This window comes from Equus przewalskii, chromosome 1, assembly GCF_037783145.1.
Source record: "Equus przewalskii isolate Varuska chromosome 1, EquPr2, whole genome shotgun sequence".
In the NCBI taxonomy this organism is placed as follows: domain Eukaryota; kingdom Metazoa; phylum Chordata; class Mammalia; order Perissodactyla; family Equidae; genus Equus; species Equus przewalskii.
Genome location: NC_091831.1, coordinates 76,091,997 through 76,116,501, shown reverse-complemented (window position 1 = coordinate 76,116,501; position 24,505 = coordinate 76,091,997). Strand labels below are relative to the sequence as shown.

The window sequence follows — 24,505 nt, the reverse complement described above, 5'->3', positions numbered from 1 at the left end:
AAGTCATCAATCATTTGCCCACAATTGTACAGATTACCAAAGTCAACCGTTTGAGATCTTCCCCTTAGTTATGATGATTAGGAAATAAAATGTTTTCATGATGTTACTTTATGACTGGGGGCTAAGATTGGCAAACATTTCACCTCTGAAATATTTAAGCATGACTGAAGACATTACTTTTCGTGAATAAAAGATTGAATGCATGTTTTGTAAAAACAACAATAAAACTCCAAGAGATATCTGTGATATAACAAAATAAATATTTGGTCTTTCTTCCAGGTTCCTGGCATAAAGCTACTAAAACTCTTGTAATTTTACTGCCTTAGGATACTAATGAGCTGACTCCCGCTGGGGGAGGCCCTAGACAGCTTCCGGATGGGAAACAGTCACCAGAAAAACCAACCACGTGATCAGAGGGTTAGAACTTAGAACATCTTCCCACCTCCTGGGAGGAGCTGGAGATGGAGCTCAGTTACCCCTGGCCAATGATTTAATCAACCACGCCTACAGAGCAAAACCTCAGAGAAACCCCTAGACAACAGGGTTAGGAGAGTTTCCGAGCTGGTGAACACAGTCACGAGCCAGGAGGGTGGTGCACTCTCACTCCACAGGGAATGACCCCCAATCTCACCAGAGGTCCCTCTTCACCTGGCTGCTCATTTCTGTTGTTTATAATAAACTACAGTAATAAGTATAGTGTTTTACTAAGTTCTGTGAGTCATTCTAGAGGATTACTGAACCTGGTGGGGAGTGTTGGGAATTCCCAAACTTGCTAATTTCAAGTCGTTAGCGTCAGGATCGAATTGCATTGTTGGACGCCCAGTTGGTGTTAGAGAATTGGAGAACTGTCTGGTATTTGGAAAGATACCACATATTTGGTGTCAGAAAAAAACGAACAATATCAGAAATGCAAGCCAAGGATAGAGGAGCACCCACTGTACATGTGTCGAAGATATTTTATACTGAGTGGACAGAAAGAAACAGTCTTCAAAGGATCCTTTCAATTTTAAGATCCTTAAGAATAGAAATGCAGACAGAAAATTCATGAACTTTTCATCTGTTTTTTCCTGCTTGATGCATCAAGTTTTTATATATGTATACATGAAAAAATAAAAACCAAAAACAAGACCTTTAATTAGGAGATATATCTTTGTCATGTAAATTTTAAGGCAAATTATACCTCTATTTCTTAACTATACTATTGTTGTCTCTCAGGAACTAGAAGACATATATTCAAAGTTGATCACCTGCTGATGTTTTTCATTTAGTCAGGAGGAAGGTAGCAAAGTTAGTAGTTAAAAAGCAAGACCAAAAAAGGACAGAAGAACAAAAACCAAGAAAAGTCAGAAAATTATGTAACAATAATTTGCTTAACTTACATGTGTTCAAATGCAATATTACATATATCAGAAAAAAGTTAAATTATGACAACGAACTTTTGCATAAATTGATGCCTAAATTGATGAATTCAATCTTGGACCTTACCGTATTTCAATATGCATACATGCCATTACCAGAGTTCTTTAGCCTGGCAGGGACCTGAGAGCTGTAACCTAACAGTTTAACCTATGATGTAACCAGCTGGCTGATGCACTCTTAGCGCCTCCACCCTGTGCTGTGGTTTTGGGGCTAGCTCACCTGAATCACACACAGTGGCAATGTCACCTGTAGTTTCACTGGCAGAGACAGCCGTGACAGGGCTTTTGTGTCCGGCCAGACTTTGTACATAGCACAACCTGAAACCAAAGACATGAATTTTCATATCATATTAAATATAATTATATTCTCTTATTTGTATAATTCTTTTCCTTAGTACATGTACTTCTTATCCATAAGGCATTCCTAACTGATCTTTGGATTTCAATAAGATTACAAAGGTAAAGTTCGTATTTCATGTTTAAAATTATTCTAAGGTAAGGATATTATTTTAGTGCGTCTATTTCATACAGTAAGAACTGAAACATTAAAGAGAGCTACGTTTGAGTTGGAGATCTTCTTCTGTACCTGTTTAGATCCCATATGATGCAAGTTCCATCTCTGCTCACACTTATCATTATACTGTATGGTTTGCAAACAAATAAGCTGGTTATCTCTTCTGTGTGCCCGTAGAGATGTATCTGAGACTCCATTTCTATCTCTGAAGGCTGAAATTAAAAGTAAAGTATAAGATAAAAACCATGACAAATGGTATCCTAGTACTGTATCTCAAAAAGAAAAACTGAAGTGACTCAAACATTCTTCTCAAACATATCATTTTTCAATCCAATTCAGTTCAATTTTTTCTAGAGTAAAACTAATAAACATTAAAAATTTTTTTAATTGCCCATAATTTCACCGGCTAATATGCTTTCCATTTTTGTCTATTCTTTTCCAGTCTTTGTCTGAATATACATGTATTTTTATAATTTTGATTATTGCCATACAAATTATTTTCTATTTATTTTATACATTCTTGCATAAGCATTTTCCATTTTTTACTTTGTCTTCAAAATTATTTTTAATGGTGTTACAATATTCTATATAGTTAATATACCATAATATACTTGAGTATGCTTTATTGATAAAATTTAAAATTGTTGCTGAATTTTTCAAAATTATAGATGCCATAATTAAATCTTTCATGTATAAAAGTTTTGTTCCTCCTCTAAATATTTCTTTAGAATACATTTCCAGAAATCTTACTAGTTGGTTAGTAAATATTACTAATTTTATAGTTCTTGACAGTGTACTTTTCAAAGGCTTTGCATCAATTCATGATGCCACCAATGGTGATGAATACTAATACCACCATTCCTTGTCAATAGTTATGGATTGATTTTGTAAATCACAGGTTGCAAACTGATGTTCCAAGGTCCACATTGACTCACAGATGCCAGATGTCCACACGGGGTTTGACTCTTGTTATCATTAGGCTAGCTGTTTATTGTCATAAAGTATTTCAATACTTGCACTTCAAAGAATATAGAAAAGTAGAAAGAATAAGCGTAATAAAAAGCTGTATAGTGACCACTCAAACTAATCTTAACATTTTATATGATCAGTTTATTTTTTAAATAAAGATACCATTAAACATTACATAGTTTGTGTGTTGTTCTACCTCCTATTTCCTCTCCCTTGTCAGAAGTTACTACTGTCCTCAATTGTATTTATGTTTCCCATGCATGTGGAACATATATTCTACTATATGTTACTATAACCGTGAACGACATACTGTATTGTTTCTCATGTTGATAAACTTTATGTATGTGGTGTTATTCTTTAGGTATCTTCTGCATCTTGCCTTTTTGCTCTCCATTGTTTTGAAACAATGTTGATCTTTTGATTTCAACAGATCTGTGTTGATATCCTAGCTGCACGTCATCTGCTTTAGGTGCTATGTAGTTTAGTGTTTCGCCTACATATAAATACATATTTTACACTTAAAGAATCAAACAACTAGGCAACACCAGGCTCACATTCTTCCTTGGCACAAGTGGCTTGAGCTGTGTAGCAGTTGCTTCTGTTTAGCTAGGGCACGTGATCTTCAAGTGAACACAATCACAGCAACCAGATGGGCTTTTAGCAAGGGCAAGAGTCCTGGGTCTGGGCCTCTTCTGGCTCTCCTGACTGTGAACCTCCGCACAGGGCCAGGAGTCTGCAGGGCCAAGGAGATGTGCCCAGAACTCTTTCAGAGCATGCTTCAGGTCCCTAGGACAGAGGAATTCCCTGCCCTAAAAGGCCCAGCCCCTTCATTCTCTGCTTGAGCTCTGCAGCATTTTAGTTTGTGACTCACTTTTCATTCTAAATCTATGAACATTTCCCAGGTTTTAAATGGCAATCAAGGTTGCTTTAAATTGCATTTCTCTTATTATAACCAACTTTAGCTTTTTCACATATTCATTTTCTATCTGCAAATTTGTGTGCCTGGTTTTGTATACTTGTCATTACATTAAAAAGTTATTTGTAGAAATTCCTCTATTTGTGGAATAGAATGCAAGTATGACCTGGACCACCATAACAGTCTAGGGACACCTTACCCAAAGTCAAGTCTTGAGGATCCTGGACTAATCAGGGAATTCCAGCCCAAGCCATAATTCTATGCAAGAGTTGGTCCCATTAGCCTCATCCTCACTCCTAGGATATAGCCCTTTAGGGACCAGCATTTTGGAGAAGGGCTTCCTTGGGACTCCCCAGCTTGTTCTGTCCTTGGGCACTGTTTTCCATTCCTCTCACAAGAGGCTGTCCAAGGACAGGGTCAATAATCCAGGATTGACAAATGCTCTCCAGGCTAAAGCCCCTTTCCTGCTTATTCACCTCTCTGGCTTGGGAGTTCACACATGTATATTTATATATGTTTATACACATACATATGTATATGCACATATGTGTGTGTGTGTGTATTTTTTTTACTCCACGACCATGAATAATATTTATGGGGTAAACACAATACAGGGCCCCTACAGGAGTTGCTGATAACTGGATAGACTTTGCACTTTAACGACTACAAGAGTGAGCGTTACTAGTGATTCCCTGATGGATCAGAAAGTAATTTGCATGGGTAGAGCAGGAATCTTGTGCTGGCCTACTTCTTTTAAAAATTGCTCTTGAATGACATAATATTACCTTGGATAAACTGCATATATAATCTTCCACCACCACAATTTAGAGAAGAGAAATACAGCTGTTTACGTAAATGAAGATGATGTGGCCACACTATTTAATTAGTGAAAAAAATAACTCGAGCAACTATTTTAAAATCACCTAACACTTTTATAAGATAAAAGATAAAATATATAAAAGATATATATTCTTCTCTAATATATAAGTGACTTATGGAAGGTATTTCATAAGACCCCTTGAAAATATTTTCCAACAATTATTTTGGTTGTATTCTATCCGGCACCTGGGGAGCCTGTTTTTCGTCTGTGTTAAAGCCAACATAAATGAGAACATAAATATTTGTAGAACCCTGGCCTTTAGTGAGTTGGGAGAACAAAAACTAGTGAATATGAGGTGCCTCCTGCTAACCTCAGGCACAGGGTCACAGCTGCAGCTCTAGTGACGCCAAAATGGTGAGACAGTCCCTGAGAGAAGGCAACCACAGCAACATCTACAAAAACCCAAGTAACCTCTCCTCAAATAAAACAATGATAAAACCACACGGCTACGATGCATTTCTGGACATGGTTTAAATAGTAACTGTTAATCTCAAGACCTGATTACCTAATACTATTAATACTTAGGAGAAAACGAAAACCTTTATAAATAAGCTGAAAAATCTACTTTCAGGCAAATACATAACAGAGGGAAAGTAAGAAAAATAAGACTTCACAAGCCTACAATAACTCAAAACTAAAAAGCATGTCTTGCTATATTCAAATTATAATAGCTACACTTTTTATCTGCTATATTCAAAGCTATGCTGTGCACAATTACTAACAACTTATTTTTTTTTAACCTATACTACACATTGTGTTAGTGTAGGATTAAAAATTAAAATTATACGGAGAATGGAAGTAAGGAAAACTAAGAACAAGGCTGTTCAAAATGTTGGGAAAAGCAAGAGGAAATAAAAAACAAAAGATGAAGGTAGTTTTTAAATAAGTGTCTATGGTATGGTGCAAAATTCCCTGAGTACACGAGCAGACAACTGCTCTAGCAGCAGTGACTAGAATATATTTGTAGGAAAAAGGAAACAAAAGGGTGAGCTCAGAAGATGAAAGGCGATAGTAGCAATAAATATTAGAGATGTTATAAAATTAACATCCATTTTAGGTCTTTGGGGGTAAAAATGAGACATTCCAAAAGTTAGGACTCTCCTCTGCTCAGACTCTTTAGCCCTCTTTTTACAATGGCATATGAGAAGCTCACCTCAATCCGCTCTTCCTGGCCTGTTCTCGCCACTCCTCCCCAGCAGGCTACACTCTAAACTACACACAAAAGTATTCACCATGCCCCAAATTACCAAGCCTTTTATCCCATACTGTTAGTTTCCTTTCCTGAAATACTCTTTCCTCTTTTCTCCACTTAGCTCAAATGATCCTTTAAGATCCAGCTCACGTGTAACTTTCCAGGCTCTCTGACATCCGGTTGGTTCCTCTTCTGTGCTCTTCTAACCCGTGTGTCCTTCTGTCTTAGAGTGCACACCTCACTGTCCTGCAACAACCGGGATGTGCCTGTCTCCTGCTAAGGAGCCCTCCACCACAGCCTGCCTGCCTGCAGCGGCCTTCTAACTGGAATCCCGCCACCAGTCTCATTCCCTTCTAAGTGTTTCTCCTGGCAGGCTCTACAGCGGTTGTTTCAAAATGCTGACTGAATCATATTACTCTGCTTAAAACATTTTAATGGCTCCATAGGCTAAGAGATAGAAACAATATTATGGTCACATTTCTACCTTGAGGATCATGGCAAAGAACCTTAACAAGGGCTTAAACTGGAATAAACTTGGACAGAAAAGTAAGAGGAACCTAGCATCATTCTATACTAAGAATACGGGTTTTACCCAGTAAAACGTATTTAATAATATAATGGAGAAAACTGTGATAGAAAAAAAGAACACAGAGAAAGTTCTAGATTAGAATGATAATTACTGAGTTATCACCCTAAACTTGCCACTTATCCTTAATGGCATCACAGACAGTTGATTCAAGAAGGGAGCAACAGTGAATTAAAAGAAGTATTGCACAAGGTTCTTCTTTTCTTCACTAGACTGTTTTATAATTTAATTCTCAAATTCTAGAGATTCAGTGAGTGGCTAAAAAAAAATTTCTTCCAGTAAGTGGTAGAAATCGACAGGCTACTTGGATTTTGCTATCATTTAATTACCCAGAGAATACAGGAATGTTGGACACGAGGGGTTCTAAGCTTCCAAATTTTATAGAATCTTGTGGTATACTCTTAAGCTGACACTGAGAATACAGCAAGCAAACATCAAAATGTTATGACAAAGCATAAATACAAAACAGATGATAACTCAAAATACTATCTGTCTCTGACACCAAAAAATAAGACCTTCACAATTATTTTCAGAATTTTTTGTGATTCTAATAAACCTAAAACTAAAGAGTTAGATATGTGACCTTTCACATTTTAAGAGCTTATGTGAAGAAAAGATTAAAGTACAAAAATTTTAAGTTAATCTTATACAAAGTGAATTATACTTCATCAAGCTTATATTGGCCTCACTGACATGAAAATCCCAAACAACCACAGAACGAGCGGGACCTACCGTGCTGCTCGTGAGTCTGTTTGCGTAGGCTGTGATGACACCGCACTTGCTCCCGGTAAACAGCTGGCAACTGTCAGGTACCCACGCACAACTAGTCACCTTTGAGAAAGGACAAATCAAAGGTTATCATGTTTAAAAAGCATGAGAAATGCTTCTACTTTTCTGACAACTATTTAAAAAACATATCACAAAATTTGAGGTAAACATTTGACACGATTAGAATGGTGTAAGATGTAATAATAGGGTATTCTGTAACTTTAAGCCAGATGTCTAAAAGCTGTTTCCAAATTAAAATGTATTACAATGCATTGTCTCTGATTTTACATTTTTCTGTAGATATATACACACATGTGGCCATTGGTTTCTCAGAAATTTAAACAAAATGATCCATGATTGAGTAGATCCAAGGTGGAGTCTGTGTGTGTTTCACACATTTACCTGATTTTTACTTTTATTTCTTTTTCTGTCTTTTGTGGGGAAACAGGATACATACAAATAGAGGTACTGCTTCTAACAGTTCTAGAGATTGTTATATAGGAGGAGGAGGAAAGATAAATGCGGAGAAAAAAATCTGGGATTATTCCTTTGGGATTATAAACCCTTCAGTTCTAAACATGGAGGCACTACTGAAGGTCAGCTCAACTCTGCTCGGCCCGACAAGTCTTCCTCTGGGCACTAGCTGACCCCAGGGCTATGTCCACAGCAGCTGTCCTCAACTGCTCTGCTCCCTTGCACCCCTTCTTCAGTCCCACCTCTCCCACAGTCAGTAAAACCCTCACACTTCACAAAGAGGATGGAGGTCATCAGCCACAGACCTCATCCTTTTCCCTCCTTTGTGCCTCAAACTGTCTCAGTGTCTTCTCATTTAGAGGAGGAAGGCTCTCTGTTTTTAAGGCCAGCCCCACTCCGCCTGCAATTTTCCTCACAATCTTTGTCCTCTCTCTCTTAGAATTTCAGAGTGTCTTTTGCTAGCTTCTTCTCCTGGACCTACAAATGTGTTCAAGTATCTGCTACCTTAAAAAATGACCTTTGGGGCCGGCCCCATGGCCTAGTGGTTAAGTTTAGCACACTCTGCTTTGGCAGCCCAGGTTCGCAGGTTCAGATCCTGGGCGCAGACCTACACCATTCATCAGTCATGCTGTGGTGGCAACACGTAAAACAGAGGAAGACTGGCATAGATGTTAGCTCAGGGCTAATCTTCTTCAAGCGAAAAAAAAAAAAAGACTTTCTATGATCTGGCTCTTAACTCTCAATATATCATCAGAGTCCAATGGATTATTTTATTTTAATTTAATTTAATTTAATTTTAGTTGTTGTTGTTGAGGAAGATTTGCCCCGAGCTAACATCTGTTGCCAATCTTCCTCTCTTTTCCCTAGAGGAAGATTCACTGTGAACTAACACCTGTGCCAATCTTCCTCTATTTTGTATTTGGGTTGTGACCACAGCATGGCTGCCAAATAGTATAGATCCACGCCTGGGAGCCGAACCCAGGCTGCCAAAGTGGAGCATGTCAAACTTAATCGTTAGGCTGTGGGGCTGGCCCCTCCAATTTTATTTTTTGAGTTTCTTTCTTGAATAGTTCTATTTTTCTTTCCAGGAAGATTAGCCCTGAGCTAACATCCACTGCCAATCCTCCTCTTTTTGCTGCAGAAGACTGGCCCTGAGCTAACATCCATGCCCATCTTCCTCTACTTCACATGTGGGATGCCTGCCACAGCATGGCTTGATGAGTGGTGCATAGGTCTGCAGCCAGGATCTGAACTGATGAACCGTGGGTCGCTGAAGTGGAGTATGAGAACTTAACGACTATGCCATGGGGCCAGCCCGAGTTCTAACTATTTTTAAGGACTGATATTTCATGACTTTTATTTTTCTTAGAGGTCTTCCAAAGAACAAGGCAAAAATGTACTTATTTTTTATATATAGAATAAAGCTCATTCTGTCTTGCAATTGCCATATGGGTCTACTGAACTATTTTATAAACCTAAGTTACATTACAGGATATTAATAATCTCATTTTTCCTCTATCTTGAAACACTTTGCTATTTCATCATTCTAGGAATTATTTTATCACTACTCATTAATTATTCCCAACTATGCTAAAATAAAACAAACAAAATAAGAAAGAATGATGATGAAACAAGAAGAATGATGGATCTCCTGGAAGGATAATGTAATATCTGAAATAAATTTTCTTTTGTTTTTTTTATTGTGTTGTCCAGAGAATACTGTCATCTTTCAAGAAAGTATAAAAGAAGACTAGAGACACCATTTCTGTACTCTGCTTTTAGCTTTCATTGAACACAGTTGGGAATTCAGAATTTTTCATCTTCTACTGATAATAGAAAATAGAAGAAAACTGACAGAGGAGTATGTTTCACAATTATGAGATCAATCAGAGGATGAAGACAGAGAGACAGCAGGACTCTAATCTCTAATGATGATGAAATTGATCATATATGTGAAATCTCAGAGTGTGAGTCTTCATATGATAATATCCTAGACGAATTTCTTCAAACTAAAGTACTGAGTGAACAACATATTTCTAAGGATGAAAATGAAATACGGTATTTTCATCCAGTCAGTCATTTGACTGGAGGTACATTATTACATTCTTTTAGCATTAGTATTTTGCTAAAAGAATCTGAACCATAGTGTTTTGCTAAAAGGGCTTATGAGAGTATTATTTCATCTTTAATGATGTTTGTGTGCCAAACTTACATGATAGGAATCATTTTGCAATGCTTAAGTTCTTGTTAAAATTTCTAATAAGGTTGTTTTCCACTGTCTCTTATTCTTCCTTTTGTTAGTTTACTGGTAAGCAGGTTAACAAAAGGCGATGACCCTTTTCTCAGGTATACAGGGTTAAGCAAACAAGTTATTGCTGTCCATTCTTTCACTGACAAAAATTCCCCAAAAGTAGCTTACTCCCTTTCTAAAGTGCTCAGGGAATGGGAATAAATGTTAGGGCACGTGAACACATCAATAGGCAGCAGGTGTCATATAGCTGGTGGAAGTCAGAAAATGGTAAAAGAACTTCCCATGGAAAGAAAGTGAAAGAAATAAAGTTTAACACACAATCAGTGCTGGAAAAAGTTGTGGCAGTATTGTCTAAATATATGGTGTTTCATAGTTTACGAAGTACTTTCACAAACATTGGAAACATTTTTACAACAGCTCTAGGAGAAAGCAGTGGGAGTGCTATTACCCCAGTTTTAAAGAGGAGGAAAGAAACTCGTTTGGAAAAGTTAAGTTATTTGTCAGAGGCTGCCTAGTAAATAACAAAGCCAGGACACTAACACAGACCACAGCGCTTCAGTTAGGCCCGATGCTCCTTCTACCACATCATGACGCCCAATCACCCAGTCCATTTAGGAAAAAGCAGTTATAGAAGATGGCACTCTGGTTATAGAAAATGACATCGTGACAAAAGGCAAGTGAACATTGAGAAGAAAGCACTGCTGATTCTGTTGAAACGCTGTGCCATTAGCTCATGCTGAGGAGCAGGCTACAATACTGTGTCCACGAGACAGATACTGGGCAGAAGACAAATTCTGGGGGCAAAGTCAGAATAGCGGCAGTTAGGAAGTCTGTAAGTACAATAAACAAGGCAGACGTCCAGCAGCATCAGCTTCTTGACTGGACTAACTGCAGGAGACTAAAGACTAGCTGCTATCAGTCTGACTCCTTTGAAAGCATTATATTTAATTATTATTATGAAGTACTTCATAAAAAGTTTACCTGATACTGTGGTGAACTTTGTATAAAGTTTACTGGAGGCTCGCTTTGTTTACTCTTCAACCTTAAAACGTTATCAGCATAACCCCAGCTCAGGATGGCTGACCACTGAATGTCAGTACTGTTCATGCTTCTCACACCTCAGGAAGAAAGAGAAATAAAAGTATCAGATTGCCACTGCTCAACTGTTATTTGACAGCCTCCCTAAATGGCAGGTTAAAGGCTGAATTTACATAGCAGAACACAGTATCATTCCAGTGCAAAAGCGTCTCTATATCCATAAGACGGGCCAATTTATGTTAGTTTTATTCCTTTAACGCTAATGGGATTCTAATGGTGGAACTGTATTCTTTTTCACTTGTGGTGTTTTGATTGGGATTTATTTGACTTAGAACTAATATTTCTATTAAGAAATTTTTATGAAAGACAATGATAGTCAAGCTTACTCTACTCACGTTCTGCAATAGCTTTACTTTTAAAAATAAATATGAAGTAGATACTGTTTAAATAACTATCTAGCTACTCCTGCTGAAAGACTGGTCTGGACAACTATTAACATGGGAAAGAGAACACTGCTGGAGTAGAAGCAGAGCTTCATTTAACAAGGTTCTCTTTTCTCTTCCTCACAACACAGTATCATATCCTTTTGGGATACAGATTTGGACATTTTGACATCCCTTTTCAGTACTATTCATAATCTATGCCTTGTTGGTATACTGAATATAGCTAATGCAGCAGAAATGCTATAACTGGTACTGCTCTTGAAACTTGGAATGCTTTAAGTCCCTTAAGGAGAGAGACTGTGCTTTAGTTATTGCAGTACCTAGCATAATGCCCAGCATATAGAGGAATAAAACAATGTATTTGTTGAATGGCTCAAAAGCACATTGACAATGTAATTCACAGGTTTCTTTTTATTTCGTTGAGTATAATACCAAATGTGGACATCAGTGTTGCACTAAAGGAACTTGGATATATACTCACTAAACATAAGCTCCTCTGAATACAAGCTGCTAGGAAAGGAACCACGTTTCACGGAGTCTCAGGACCTCTCAAATTCTACCATAATGCCTGGCATGTGGTAGATGCTCAAGAAACCAAGTGCTCACTGAACCAAGTATATTTAACAACTGTTCCCAGTTTCTCATTTCAGCAATACAAGATGTACCACCTTTTTTTTTTTTAAAAAAAGAAAAATCAACTTCTCCTTTACCTATTAGAACAGTGGACCTTAAACAGGAGTTTGCAAGAAAATTGTGTTTTCAGCATGTGTAGGCTTGGACTCAAGCCCCAGAGATTCTGATGCAGTCTCTCAAATGGGATCCAAGCAAGTATATTTTGGAAAAAAGCATCTCAGGCAATTCTGAGGCACAGTCAATTCTCAAGTAATTGGCCCATACTGGGCTTAAGATCACTAAAATGATCTCTGCTTACATTTATTATGCATGTCTAACTAAGCAAAACTACACTCTTATTTGATATAACAGCGCTCAACACTTTGCAGCTGTTAACACATAACCTAACTTCCATCTGTAAGCCATCCTCTCATCCATTCAGTGCCTCGATGGAATGCCCACGTGGACTGCTATATGCCGGGGACAGCAGTGAATGCTCACATAGTCCCTGGCCCCAGGATGCTGACAGTCCGATGGAAATTTATTAAGCACTCAGAATGAATAGGCACTTTGCTAAGCATTCCTTACATTATTTCATTTAATCCTTATAGTAAATTACCCTGTGAGGTAAATCCTTTTGTTATTCCCATTTTATAGATCAAAAGCCAGGATTCAGAAGGCATAAGTCATTTTCTCGAGGTCACACAGCTATGAAGTAGCAGAGCTGGGATGAGAGCTCAGACACTGTGCCTCCTGAGGCGAGGGCCATAACCGTTGTATTAGTACACCACTTCCCTGGACACACCTAGATTCTGACAAATTTCATGCACACTCCTCAAGGAAATAAAGTGCAGTTTGAACGAACACAGCTATTAAAGGCTTGTGACTGTAGTGGCACAAATAAGATAGGCTGACAATTATATTTGACATATTTAAGTCTCATCATGCTAAGTGATAATACTAGCCCCTTCTCTTCTGCTGAATAGAGAGAAACTTCAATCCACTCTAATCTTTTTAAAGGTAAATTATTCACAAATTTTGGCACCTTAAGTCTTATTAGTAGGTAAATTACTGTGACACATCTCACATCTAATTGCAACACGCTAGTAAGAAAAAACCACTGATATCACAATAATTATGATTAAACAGAAGCACCTTAACCAACTAATTCACTAAACTTTGATAAAATGGTGTGCAGCCTCTCTTATTTCTAACAACTATAAAGGCAATCATTCATTTCATGATAGAATTAAGAGTGAGTCTAAAAGCACTGCAGTCCAGCCAGCACACAATTTCTGTACGTGACTGATGTTTGGCACAGGTACTGGCATCCTCGTATTGTGGTGCTCTATGTGGTGGAAGGCATTATGGACCCCGAGGAGCACAGGGCAGAGAAAGTAAGTTTAAATGCTAACAGTGCAGACTACTAAGAGGGGTCTGGTCCACACGCTGGCTTTCAGGCAACTCTGCACACGCCTGATATGAACAGATGAGTGCCCTCAGTCATTCATTTTAGCGCCCAAAGCCCATGCCTAATAAGTGGGGAGAGTGCTTCCGCATTTAGTGAAATGTCAATTTGGAAGGGCTGAGAGGTGACTAGAGTGGAAATCGTCCCTAGTTTTCCAGGGTCTAGGTGACATTTAGAAATATGAAGAGGGCCTCTACTGTACAGCACTTTTCCATGTGTTGCTTTTAGCGAGTTAGTGCACGGAGCGTGAGACAAGGATTGCTTCCCAGGCACATGTATTTTAAAACCTATTTTCAAGGCTGTCATAACTTCCTTGTTTTGTTTTGTTTGTTTTAATCTCATGACTATATCTTCTGAGGTACTAGATTTGCTGGTTAAATGTCTGTCTATTCTGGATTCAAGAGCCTCAAAGTGCACATTTCTATAAAATTGATAATATTTTCATCTTGTGAGCATAACAATTTATTCTTGTCTCCTTCAAACTCCTCCTCTCATTTCAAATGGCATGGCATTTAACTCCCATTTTTTTTATGTAGCATGTTTTAATTCCTACTTTGCATTAAATAACCACAAATTTGAGCAGAGTTTTTCAACAAGCACTCAGAAAACTTAGAAATAAAACAAAATAGCAGCACAGATGAGCTGGAAACATTCAAATCGCATAAAAGATACACCTAGAATGATTTTCATTAGGTTTTATTTTACCTTGTTCTTTGCTGTATGTCATCAGAAGACAGAAATTTCGGGACAAACCACAGATTGCTCTGGTGGGCAGAGCCTGGAGAGAACCAAATCTTTCCCCATGGGGTTGGCTGAAGCAGACCACAGGTACTGGAGCACTTGGGGAACCTACATACTCCCCCCACTTCAGGCCTTTTATCCACGACAAAGGACTCTAAAATCGAGGAAAGTAAAAAGTATGATTTTATTTAAAAAGGTAGTAAATATAGAATTACTTCTAATTTAAATTCTAAACAAAGTAAGAGAAAGCAATCTGATTATAAGCCCTTTGTGGGAAAGAATTATTTTATACTTTTCTACTTCCCCCATGCTTTGCATATAGAAACATGTGTTCCTCATTGCAGGACACAGTGATGGAGAAGACAGGTACAGTCCCAGTCCCCGTGGAGCTGCATTCTAGCTGGGATAAGGGAGCGGACAAATAATGAACAAATACACATATGTCAGGTGGGGAGAGTGCTATGAAGAAAAACAAAGACGGGGAAGAGGACTGAGAATGACGGAGCTGCTGTCTTAGATATGGGGGTCAGCGAAGATCCTGAGGAGGTGACATCTGACCAGAGACCTGAGTGAAATGAGAGAGCAAACTGGTGCTCTATCTGGGGAGAGGTCACTCCAGGTGAAGGGAACAGTCATTGCAGAGATCCTGAGGTGGGAATGAGGACGGTACCACATTCCCACTGCAAGCAGACAGACCGCTCAGATCCTTTATACAGATTGACTTAAAGCAGTTAATTAGCAATAAGTATGGCAGTAAATTAAATGGCATATATAATGTTTCAGGGATGTACTATTAAATTATTTTGACATGTTAAAATAATAGATTTAATTAAAAATAATGACCCTGGTAATGATAATGACTAACATGATTTGTGAGGCTTCAAAATCTTAAGAGCAAAACTCACAAGTAAACACAGAACAAAAAATATAGCTTTCAACTATGAAACACAACATTGGTGATCTGGTTTCAGGAAAACAACATTGCCTATCATATTGATGTTTTAAATTTGAATTTTACTGGTTGTATAAATTTTGTTTGTATTTAACATCCAAATTTGATATATGTAAGCTAGGAGCATAAAGAATTTACATTTAGTGTTCTACATTTAGTGTATTTAAGTAACATTATTATAAAAAATGATTGTCAGGGCAAGGTCTGTGAAAACTGTTGTCTCTTAAAATCAATCACAGATTACTGCAGTTTGCGATATGCTGCTTTATTTCATCTCTAAGGTCCCTCACAACCTCCTTCCCTTGCCCTTTCATTTTCTGTGATTCACTTCTGCAAATCTTTATTCCACGACTCCCTCCTATAAACCTTTGTACCACTTTACAATTCATGTTCTCCTATCTTATGCTGCCATTATAATGAAGAATTCAGTTGAGGATTAGAACCCATTTCACTCTTAAAGTTTGCTTGCTTTATTTTTCTATTTCAAAGTAAAAATTATACCTACTTCCTATTTTAAGAAGCAATACTTTTTATCATTATAATCTGGGAAAGACAAAGAAACATGTAAGGTTTTCCCTTAATTGTAAACCAAAACATTCACACTCCTGGTCAGTACTTTTGCTGGAAGATGATGACCAAGAGCATGCCATGCACGTTCGCACTGGATACCCACGCTCAAACTGTTCTCTAGTCCTGATGGCTCCTCTCCTCTCCTTTGCAAACTCCTGTCATGCTACTGCCTTGAGGCTTTCCCTGGTAATAACCCTCAGGGAGGTTAAAATCTGACCTGAGCTCCCCAAAGCAATTTCTTCATATCACTAACATGGCATTTATCACACAGAGAATATTGCTGTTAAATGCATGCATCCGTGTTCACTGGTTGGCACACGACTTCAGGCTGGAACCACGCTATTCATTTCACTGTCCCTAGAGCCTAGGAGAGGGCCTGACATCTCAGAAGCTGAATCAGTTTTTCCTGAATTCTATTGAATCTAAATGACATACCGGATAGGTAACTTCTTTGACCTGTTCTCGGGTTTCCCTGAAAGCAAACTGCACTAGCAACCCCACGGCAGCAGGAAGTTCTCCTTCAATGTTGAGCTTGGATCCAGGTCTGCTTGCATGGGCTGACTGGAACAACTGGCGCGGAGTCTGGCCATAGGTTTTTATCATGGTTTCTAGCGCTCGTCTCTGAACTGGATCTTCAACTGCAGAGACATCCATTCCAAAATATGTCTGAAGAGTAAAAGAGAACAACAGGTATATAAAAAGCAAAACTTGGCAATAACACTAAAGGGGAAAATAACAACTTGTTTTATTCTCTACACAATGGTTTACTCTTCTCCATTTCAAATGAAAATGATTTTAAAATGTTTTTGATCAAGTTAGTAGTCATTAATGGTCTCATTGAGATCAGAATAGGAATAATCAATGTTTCTGAACGGGTGAATGAAAATAATGTATCTTGACTGATTGGTGCTAATTAGGTATGTTCTGAAATTGATTTTTAATTTAAGACCAGAGAATATCATACAAGACTTCATGTATCTGCACAGCAAAGGAAATCATCAACAAAATGAAGAGGCAAGCAATTGAATGGGAGAAAATATTTGAAAATCATGTATCTGATAAGGGGTTAATATCCAAAATATACAAAGAACTCATACACCTCAATAACCAAAGAAATGAACACCCAGTCACAAAAGGGACAGAGGAGGTGCCGGCCTGGTGGTGTAGTGGTTAAGTTCACGCACTCCACTTTGGCAGGCCGGAGTTCGCAGGTTTGGATCCCAGACACGGACCTACACATCGTTCATCAAGCCATGCTGTGGCAGCATCCCATATACAAGATAGAGGAGGACTGGTGCAGATGTTAGCTGAGCAACAATCTTCCTCAAGGAAAAAGAGGAAGACTGGCAATAGATGTTAGCTCAGGGCCAATCTCCCTCACCAAAAAATTGGGCAGAGCATATGAACAGACATTTTTCCAAAGAAGACATACAGATGGTCAACTGGTACATGAAAAGATGCTCAACATCACTCATCATCAGGGAAACGCAAATTGAAACTACAATGAGCTATCACCTCACACCTGTTAAAATGGCTTTATCAAACAGACAAGAAAATATAAGTGTTAGCAAGGATTTGGAGAAAAGGGAACCCTCGTGCACTGTTGGTGGGAATGTAAATTGGTGCAGCCACTATGGAAAACAGTATGGAGCTTCCTTAAAAAGTTATAACGAGGGGCTGGCCAGGTGGCAGAGCAGTTAAGTTCACATGTTCTGCTTCAGTGGCCCGGGGTTTGCCGGTTCAGATCCCGGGTGTGGACACGGCACCACTTGGCAAGCCATGCTGTGGCAGGCATCCCACATATAAAGTAGAGGAAGATGGGCACAGATGTTAGCTCAGGGCCAGTCTTCCTCAGCAAAAAGAGGACAATTGGCAGATGTTAGCTCAGGGCTAATCTTCCTCCAAAAAAAAAAAAGTTATAACTAGAACTACCATATAATCCAGCAATCCTATTTCTGGGTATTTATCTGAAGAAAACAAAAATACTCACTTGAAAAGACATCTGTATGCTCATGTTCATTGCAGCATTATTTACAATAGCCAAGATATGAAACAACCTAAGTGTCCATTGATGGATGAATGGATAAAGAAAATGTGATATACATGTATTCAATGGGATACTATTCAACCATAAAAAAGAATGAAATCTTGTGACACGGATAGATCTTGAAGGCATTATGCTAAGTGAAATAAGTCAGACAGAGAAAGACAAGTACTGTATGATTTCACTTACATGTGGAATCTAAAAAAACAAACAAACAAAAAGAAGCTCACAGATACAGAGAACAGATTGGTGGTTGCCAGAGGCAGGGGGAGGAGAGTTGGTGGAATGGGTTAACAGGATCAAAAGGAGCAAACTTCAGTTATAAAATAAATAAGTCATGGGGATGTAATGTACAGCATGGTACTCTCAGAGCTAATAATACTGTATTGCATATTTGAAAGTTGCTAAGAGAGGAAATTTTAAAAGTCCTCATCACAAGAAAACAAATTTTATAACAATGTATGGGGATGGATATTAAATAGACTTATTGTGGTGATCATTTTGCAATATGTATAAATATTGAATCATGTATGCTGAAAACTAATATAATTGTTATATGTTGACTATATCTCAAAAAAAGCAAATGAGATTTTTCTTTGGTCTTGTCTTTCAGTGAGGATTGATGAAAAAATAACAAGATTTTCAATTATGTTGATCAAAATAAGTCAGCTTCTGCAAGCAGATTAGTAGGTGGCTGGATTTTTTCTGCAGCTGCCTGTCAGATATTGGTCAGAAAACTAAAGTCAAGGAGTTAGTCAAAATCATTTCAACTAGTCAACAAAATTGAAGGAGACAATAGACTTTTCAGCTGTATGGCAACACAGAGTCTGAAGAAAAGCAGAGGACCCTGTCCCAGCCCAATTTTCTCAATTCATAAAAATGAGGACTAGAAGTTCAAAGCCATTTGTATCTGCCTGATTTTATGTGATAACTAAATACCCTTTTGTTCTTTGACGTTAATATACTCAAAGACAGTCTGATTCCTCTCTTCTAAAGACACAATGGCTGGTTTCTCAGGATGACTTTCTGTCGCTAACTCACATACACCATCTTGAAGTACTATTGAGACTATTTGCTTACATATCTTGACGTTGTAAGGAACCTAGATTTTTGTAGGTCTGTATCTCTCCTCTTTTCTGCACTGAAGAATTGGGAATCTGAATACCAGTATCATTGAAACCCAAGCAAAGGTCTGATTTCCATCTTGTAAACTCAAGAGCAACAAATCCTTGCTTTATCTATCCTTGCAGAGAATTAATTTAATTTTGATTTCCTCTCTTTGTGTTTGCTTTGGAGGTTTTTACATATATTGCTGAAACTGACTAGAACTTGGCCGTGAGAACGTGGCTGTAATGTGAAATGTATCCCTTCAGCCTCCTTTGGTCAACTTGGCAAGGCTGTCGATGGAGGCAGGACAGCTTCATCTCCCACGCAGGAGGCAGAAGACTGGATGAGAAACAAAGTCAAGGTACACCATTTTTGACCAAAACCTTGCAGACAGGTTTGTATACTTAATGTTCCAGGTGAATGGTGTCCTTCACACTATCACCTTTCTTAGGACATGAAACTAAAGAGAAAAGGGAGTTAGGGCAATAATCAGACTGGAAGAGGAATAAAAATTCAGGATTTGTTACTGTCCTTTTCTTCCCCTGCTAGTATTGGTATTAAAAAAAAAAAAAAGACTTCATGTGTAATACTAAATTATTGAAAAAGTCATTTGTCCAAAGTGATATATAGGAAAAGGCAAAGATAAAGTTAAAATACAATGCTGGTAGGTAGTTCAAGAGAGTATTATTTAGGCTCTAATGAAAACCTTAAGTGAATCTGAAGGAGAAGCAGTGAAAATTCCAAGTTCTTTAATGTAAAGGGTGTTATTATACTTTTCTTCTTAGTGTTGTCATCCCTTAGAGTCAGATGGAGAGCGATGTGCATTTATTTACTCTTTTATTTCTAAAGCTAGCTGTCAGTAGCTGGGTACAGATCTGTCATGTTTTGTGTATACCCGCCTGTACAATTTAGCTTTTAGAATTTAATCAGAGTAAATTTCATTTACATATCTAGTTATAACATTTCTATAAATTCTAAAATGAAATTTCAAAGATTCTTCAGAAGTTAAATAATCTTCAACACTACTCCCCTCACCACCACCACCACCACTACAAGGGGTCTAATACTTGTTATAAATACTTATCTAAGCACGGTCATTCTTAATGGCCAATTGACTTAATATACTCAAGAATTCCAGTGAAGATGGAATAATCCTCTAGCTAGGACTCTTTTTTATTTATTTGAAAATAGTGCTTCTTCACAATCTGTGCCATCAGTTTCTAAGTAAACTTCATATTAGCGAATGATGAATTAAGATCAAAAGGCATTTCTACATTCCTTTTTAAAAAGTTAACACTGATTTGTACTTAATTGTATGGCAGACATTATCCTATATGCATTTCCTTCCTTATTTATGAGGTTGGTATAATTGTTCACATTTAACAAATTTTTACATTCAGGTATAGAGAGGTTAAGCTATCTGCCCAAGGTCGCATAGCAAGTGGCAGACTCACAGTGAGGATGTGAACTCAATTCTAAATTCAGAGACGGTGTCCTTAGTCACTATACTTTGTTTTGCCCCATGAATTGAATTTCATTAAATTCCTACAACAATGGCATAAACTCTATCCTTTCTAAAGTTCTAGAGTCCAAAAGACTCAGTGAAAAAAATTCCAGTGAGATGAGAATTATGTGGTATATTTCATCATGCAGACACTTTAAAAAATTATTTTATTGAGGTCATATTTACTTATAACATTGTGTAAATTTCAGGTGTACATTATTATATTTCAGTTTCTGTATAGATTGCATCATGTTCACCACCAATAGTCCAGTTTTTATCTGTCACCATACATACATGCCCCTTTACCCCTTTACCCCTTTTGCCTTCCCCCTCCCCCACCCCTTTCCCCTCTGGTAACCAACAATCTGTTCTCCTTATCTATGCGTTTGTTTATGTTCCACATATGAGTGAAATCATATGGTATTTGTCTTTCTCTGCCTGACTTATTTCGCTTAGCATAATACCCTCAAGGTCCATCCATGTTGTCACAAATGGCACGATTTTGTATTTTTTATGGCTGTGTAGTATTCCATTGTATATATATATATACACCACTTCTTTAGCCATTCATCCATTGATGGGCGCTTGGGTTGCTTCCACACCTTGGCTATTGTGAATAATGCTGCAATGAAGCATATATCTTTTTGAATTATTGATTTCATGTTCTTTTGATAAATACTCAGCAGTGGAATAGCTGTATCATGTGGTATTCCTATTTTTAAATTTTTGAGAAATCTCCATACTGTTTCCCATAGTGGCTGCACCAGTTTGCATTCCTGCCAGCAGTGTACAAGGGTTCCCTTTTCTCCACATTCTCTCCAACACTTGTTATTTCTTATCTTGTTAATTATAGCCATTATGACAGGTATGAAGTATCATCTCATAGTTTTGATTTTCATTTCCCTAATAATTAGTGATGTTGAACATCTTTTCATGTGGCTGTTGGCCATCTGCATATCTTCTTTGGAAAAATGTCTGTTCATATCCTCTGCCCATGTTTTGATTGAGTGTTCATTTTTTTGGTGCTGAGTTGTGTGTCCTTTATATATTTTGGAAATTAACCCCTTGTCAGATATACGATTTGCAAATATTTTCTATCAGTTGGTGGGTTGTCTTCTCATTTTGTTGACGATTTCCCTTACCATGAAGAAGCCTTCTAATCTGATGTAGTCCCATTTGTTTATTTATTCTTTTTTCTCTTGCCTGAGTAGACATGGTATTTGAAAAGATACTGCTAAGACCGATGTCAAGCAGTGTACTGCATGTTTTCTTCTAGGAGTTTTATGGTTTCAGGTCTTACATTCAATTCTTTAATCCATTTTGAGTTAATTTTTGTATATGGTTGTAAGATAATGGTCTTTCATTATTTTGCATGTGGCTGTCCAGTTTTCCCAACACTATTTATTGAAGAGATTTTCCTTTCTCCATTGTATGTTCCTGGCTCCTTTGTTGAAGTTTAGCTGTCCACAGATGTGTAGTTTTATTTCTGGGTTCTCAATTCTGTCCCATTGATCTGTGTGTCTGGTTATCTGCCAGTACCATGCTGATTACCACAACTTTGTAGTGTATTTTGAATTCATGGAGTGTGATACCTCCAACTTTGTTCTTTTTTCTCAGGATCACTTTGGCTATTTGGGGTCTTTTGTTGCTCCATATAGATTTTAGGATTCTTTGTTCTGTTTCTGTGAAGAACATCATTGGGATTCTGATTGGGATTGCATTGAATCTGTAGACTGCTTTAGATATGGACATTTTAATTATGTTTATTCTTCCAATCCATGAGCATGAACTATCTTTCCATTCCTCCCTTTCTTTATGTCTTCTTTGATTTCTTTCAATAATGTCTTATAGTTTTCAGTATATAAGTCTTTCACCTCCTTGGTTAAATTTATTCCTAGGCATTTTACTCTTTTTATTGTGATTGCAAATGGGATTGTAGTCTTGATTTCTCTTTCTGTTAGTTCATTATTAGAGTATAGAAATGCAACTGATTTTTTTTCTTAAAGATTTTATTTTCCTTTTTCTCCCCAAAGCCCCCCGGTACATAGTTGCATATTTTTAGTTGTGGGTTCTTCTAGTTGTGGCATGTGGGCTGCCATCTCAGCATAGTACCATGTCCGCGCTCAGGATTCGAACCGGGGAAAACCCTGGGCTGCCGAAGCCAGAGCACGTGAACTTAACCACTCGGCCACGGGGCCAGTCCCCTGCAACTAATTTTTGTATGTTGATTTTGTACCTTGCAACTTTGCTGTATTCATTGATTATTTCTAATAGTTTTTTTGTGTGGATTCTTTAGGGTTTTCTATATATAGAATTATGTCATCCACAAATAGTGACAGTTTTACTTCTTTTCCAATTTGGATCCCTTTTGTTTCTTTTTCTTGCCTAACTGCTCTGGCTAAAAATTCCAGTACCATGTTGAATAAGAGTGGACAGAGTGGGTATCCTTGTCTTGTTCTTATTCTTGGAGGAATAGCTTTCAGTTTTTCACCATTGAGTATGATGCTGGCTGTGGGTTTGTCATAAATGACCTTTATTATATTGAGGTACTTTCCTTCTATACCCATTTTATTTAGAGTTTTTATCATAAATGGAAGTTGGCTCTTGTCAAATGCTTTCTTCTGCATCTATTGAGATGATCATGTGATTTTTATTCTTCATTTTGTTAATGTGGTGTATCACATTGATTGATTTGCAAATGTTGAACCATCCCTGCATCCCTGGAATAAATCCCACTTGATCGTGGTGTAAGATCCTTTTAATATATTGTTGTATTTAATTTGCTTAATTCGTTGAGGGCTTTTGCGTCTATGTTCATCACCGATCCTGGCCTGTAATTTTCCTTTTTTGTGTTGTCCTTGTCTGGTTTTGGTATCAGGGTAATGTCGGCTGTGTAAAATGAGTTACTTTTAATGTGAATTTTACGTAAGAATAATTGAAACATGTGCCAGGATTATAGGCACAAGAGTGTATTGAGGTTAATATCAAAATTCCTAAGTGATTTTTAAAATTACATTTTAGATCAAATATGAGGTTCAACAATTATACCTGAAGCCATGCCTTTATTTTATGCTACTCTTATGTATAAAACTACTATTCACCAGTCAAATTGTATTATTCTCCTTTTTCAGAATATTTTGCCATAGCATTTATCTTCTATTGGTGTAATCAGTAAATCTGTCTATTCTCTCTTCTGCACCTTAAGTTTCTTAAGAAACTTAACTTTCTTGGCCAGCCCTGGTGGCCTAGTGATTAAGTTTGGTGTGCTCTGCTTTGGCAGCCCGGGTTTGGTTCCCAGGTGTACCTCTCATCTATCGGTGGCCAGGGTGTGGCAGCAACTCACAAAATAGAGGAGAGTGGCAACAAATGATAGCTCAAGGCCAAGGGTCCTCAGCAAAAGAAAAAAAAAAAAAGAAGAAAAGAAATTTAATTTTCTATTACCCTAGAGGTATTCAAAATAATCACTGAGAAAACTGGATTAGAGAGATTTTTATTTTAAAACTACTATTCAGGAACAGATCTCTGGCATAAATAAGCCCAGATATAGAATGTGTTACTGTAGGTTCAATGTGTGTATTTTAGCTGTATTTGTTACAGCCACTTGATAAATCTACAGAGAAAATTACAGTTGGAGGGGAAGTCCAAGATTAATCTAATTCCACCATCTAACTTCAAGCTATCTTTTTTTCTTGGTGAATCTAACTAAGTTTGTCAATTTTATTTATTTTTTCAAAGAACCAGCTCTTAGTTTCATTGATCTTTTCTACTGTTTTTTTCAGCTCCACCTCCTAATTTTAAAGTTAGGAAAACAAAGACTAAATGTCTTAGGCAGTGGATTAATGGGTAATCTGTTGTACTTGTTGTCTTTAAGCAGCCACAAGGCAAGACCAGGAAATAGCTTTCTCCTGATAATTTGCCTTTTTACATCTCAGTCCTTGCGGAATGTCCTTCCAGAGGCCTCATTTGGACGCTACTACCACATCCAGGCAGGCCCAATTACCCCAACTTTCCTTCTAGCCCTACTCTCCCTATTGGAATCTTATTCACCTTCAAATTCC

The 24,505-nt window shown here is 37.6% G+C and overlaps 1 protein-coding gene across 8 annotated transcripts in view; it reads right to left on the bottom strand.

The window, feature by feature from the left end:
• The window catches only part of LYST (lysosomal trafficking regulator), a 194,002-nt gene that overhangs the window by 6,603 nt on the left and 162,894 nt on the right, over positions 1-24,505 (bottom strand). For all 8 annotated transcript variants that reach the window (XM_070568406.1, XM_070568407.1, XM_070568416.1 and 5 more), the window contains 6 exons: positions 16,228-16,458; positions 14,235-14,424; positions 10,950-11,086; positions 7,208-7,306; positions 2,005-2,144; positions 1,639-1,736 (listed from right to left, as the gene is read on the bottom strand). In XM_070568406.1, coding sequence (XP_070424507.1) covers positions 1,639-1,736; positions 2,005-2,144; positions 7,208-7,306; positions 10,950-11,086; positions 14,235-14,424; positions 16,228-16,458 — 895 coding nt within the window. The remainder of the gene's footprint in view (positions 1-1,638; positions 1,737-2,004; positions 2,145-7,207; positions 7,307-10,949; positions 11,087-14,234; positions 14,425-16,227; positions 16,459-24,505) is intronic.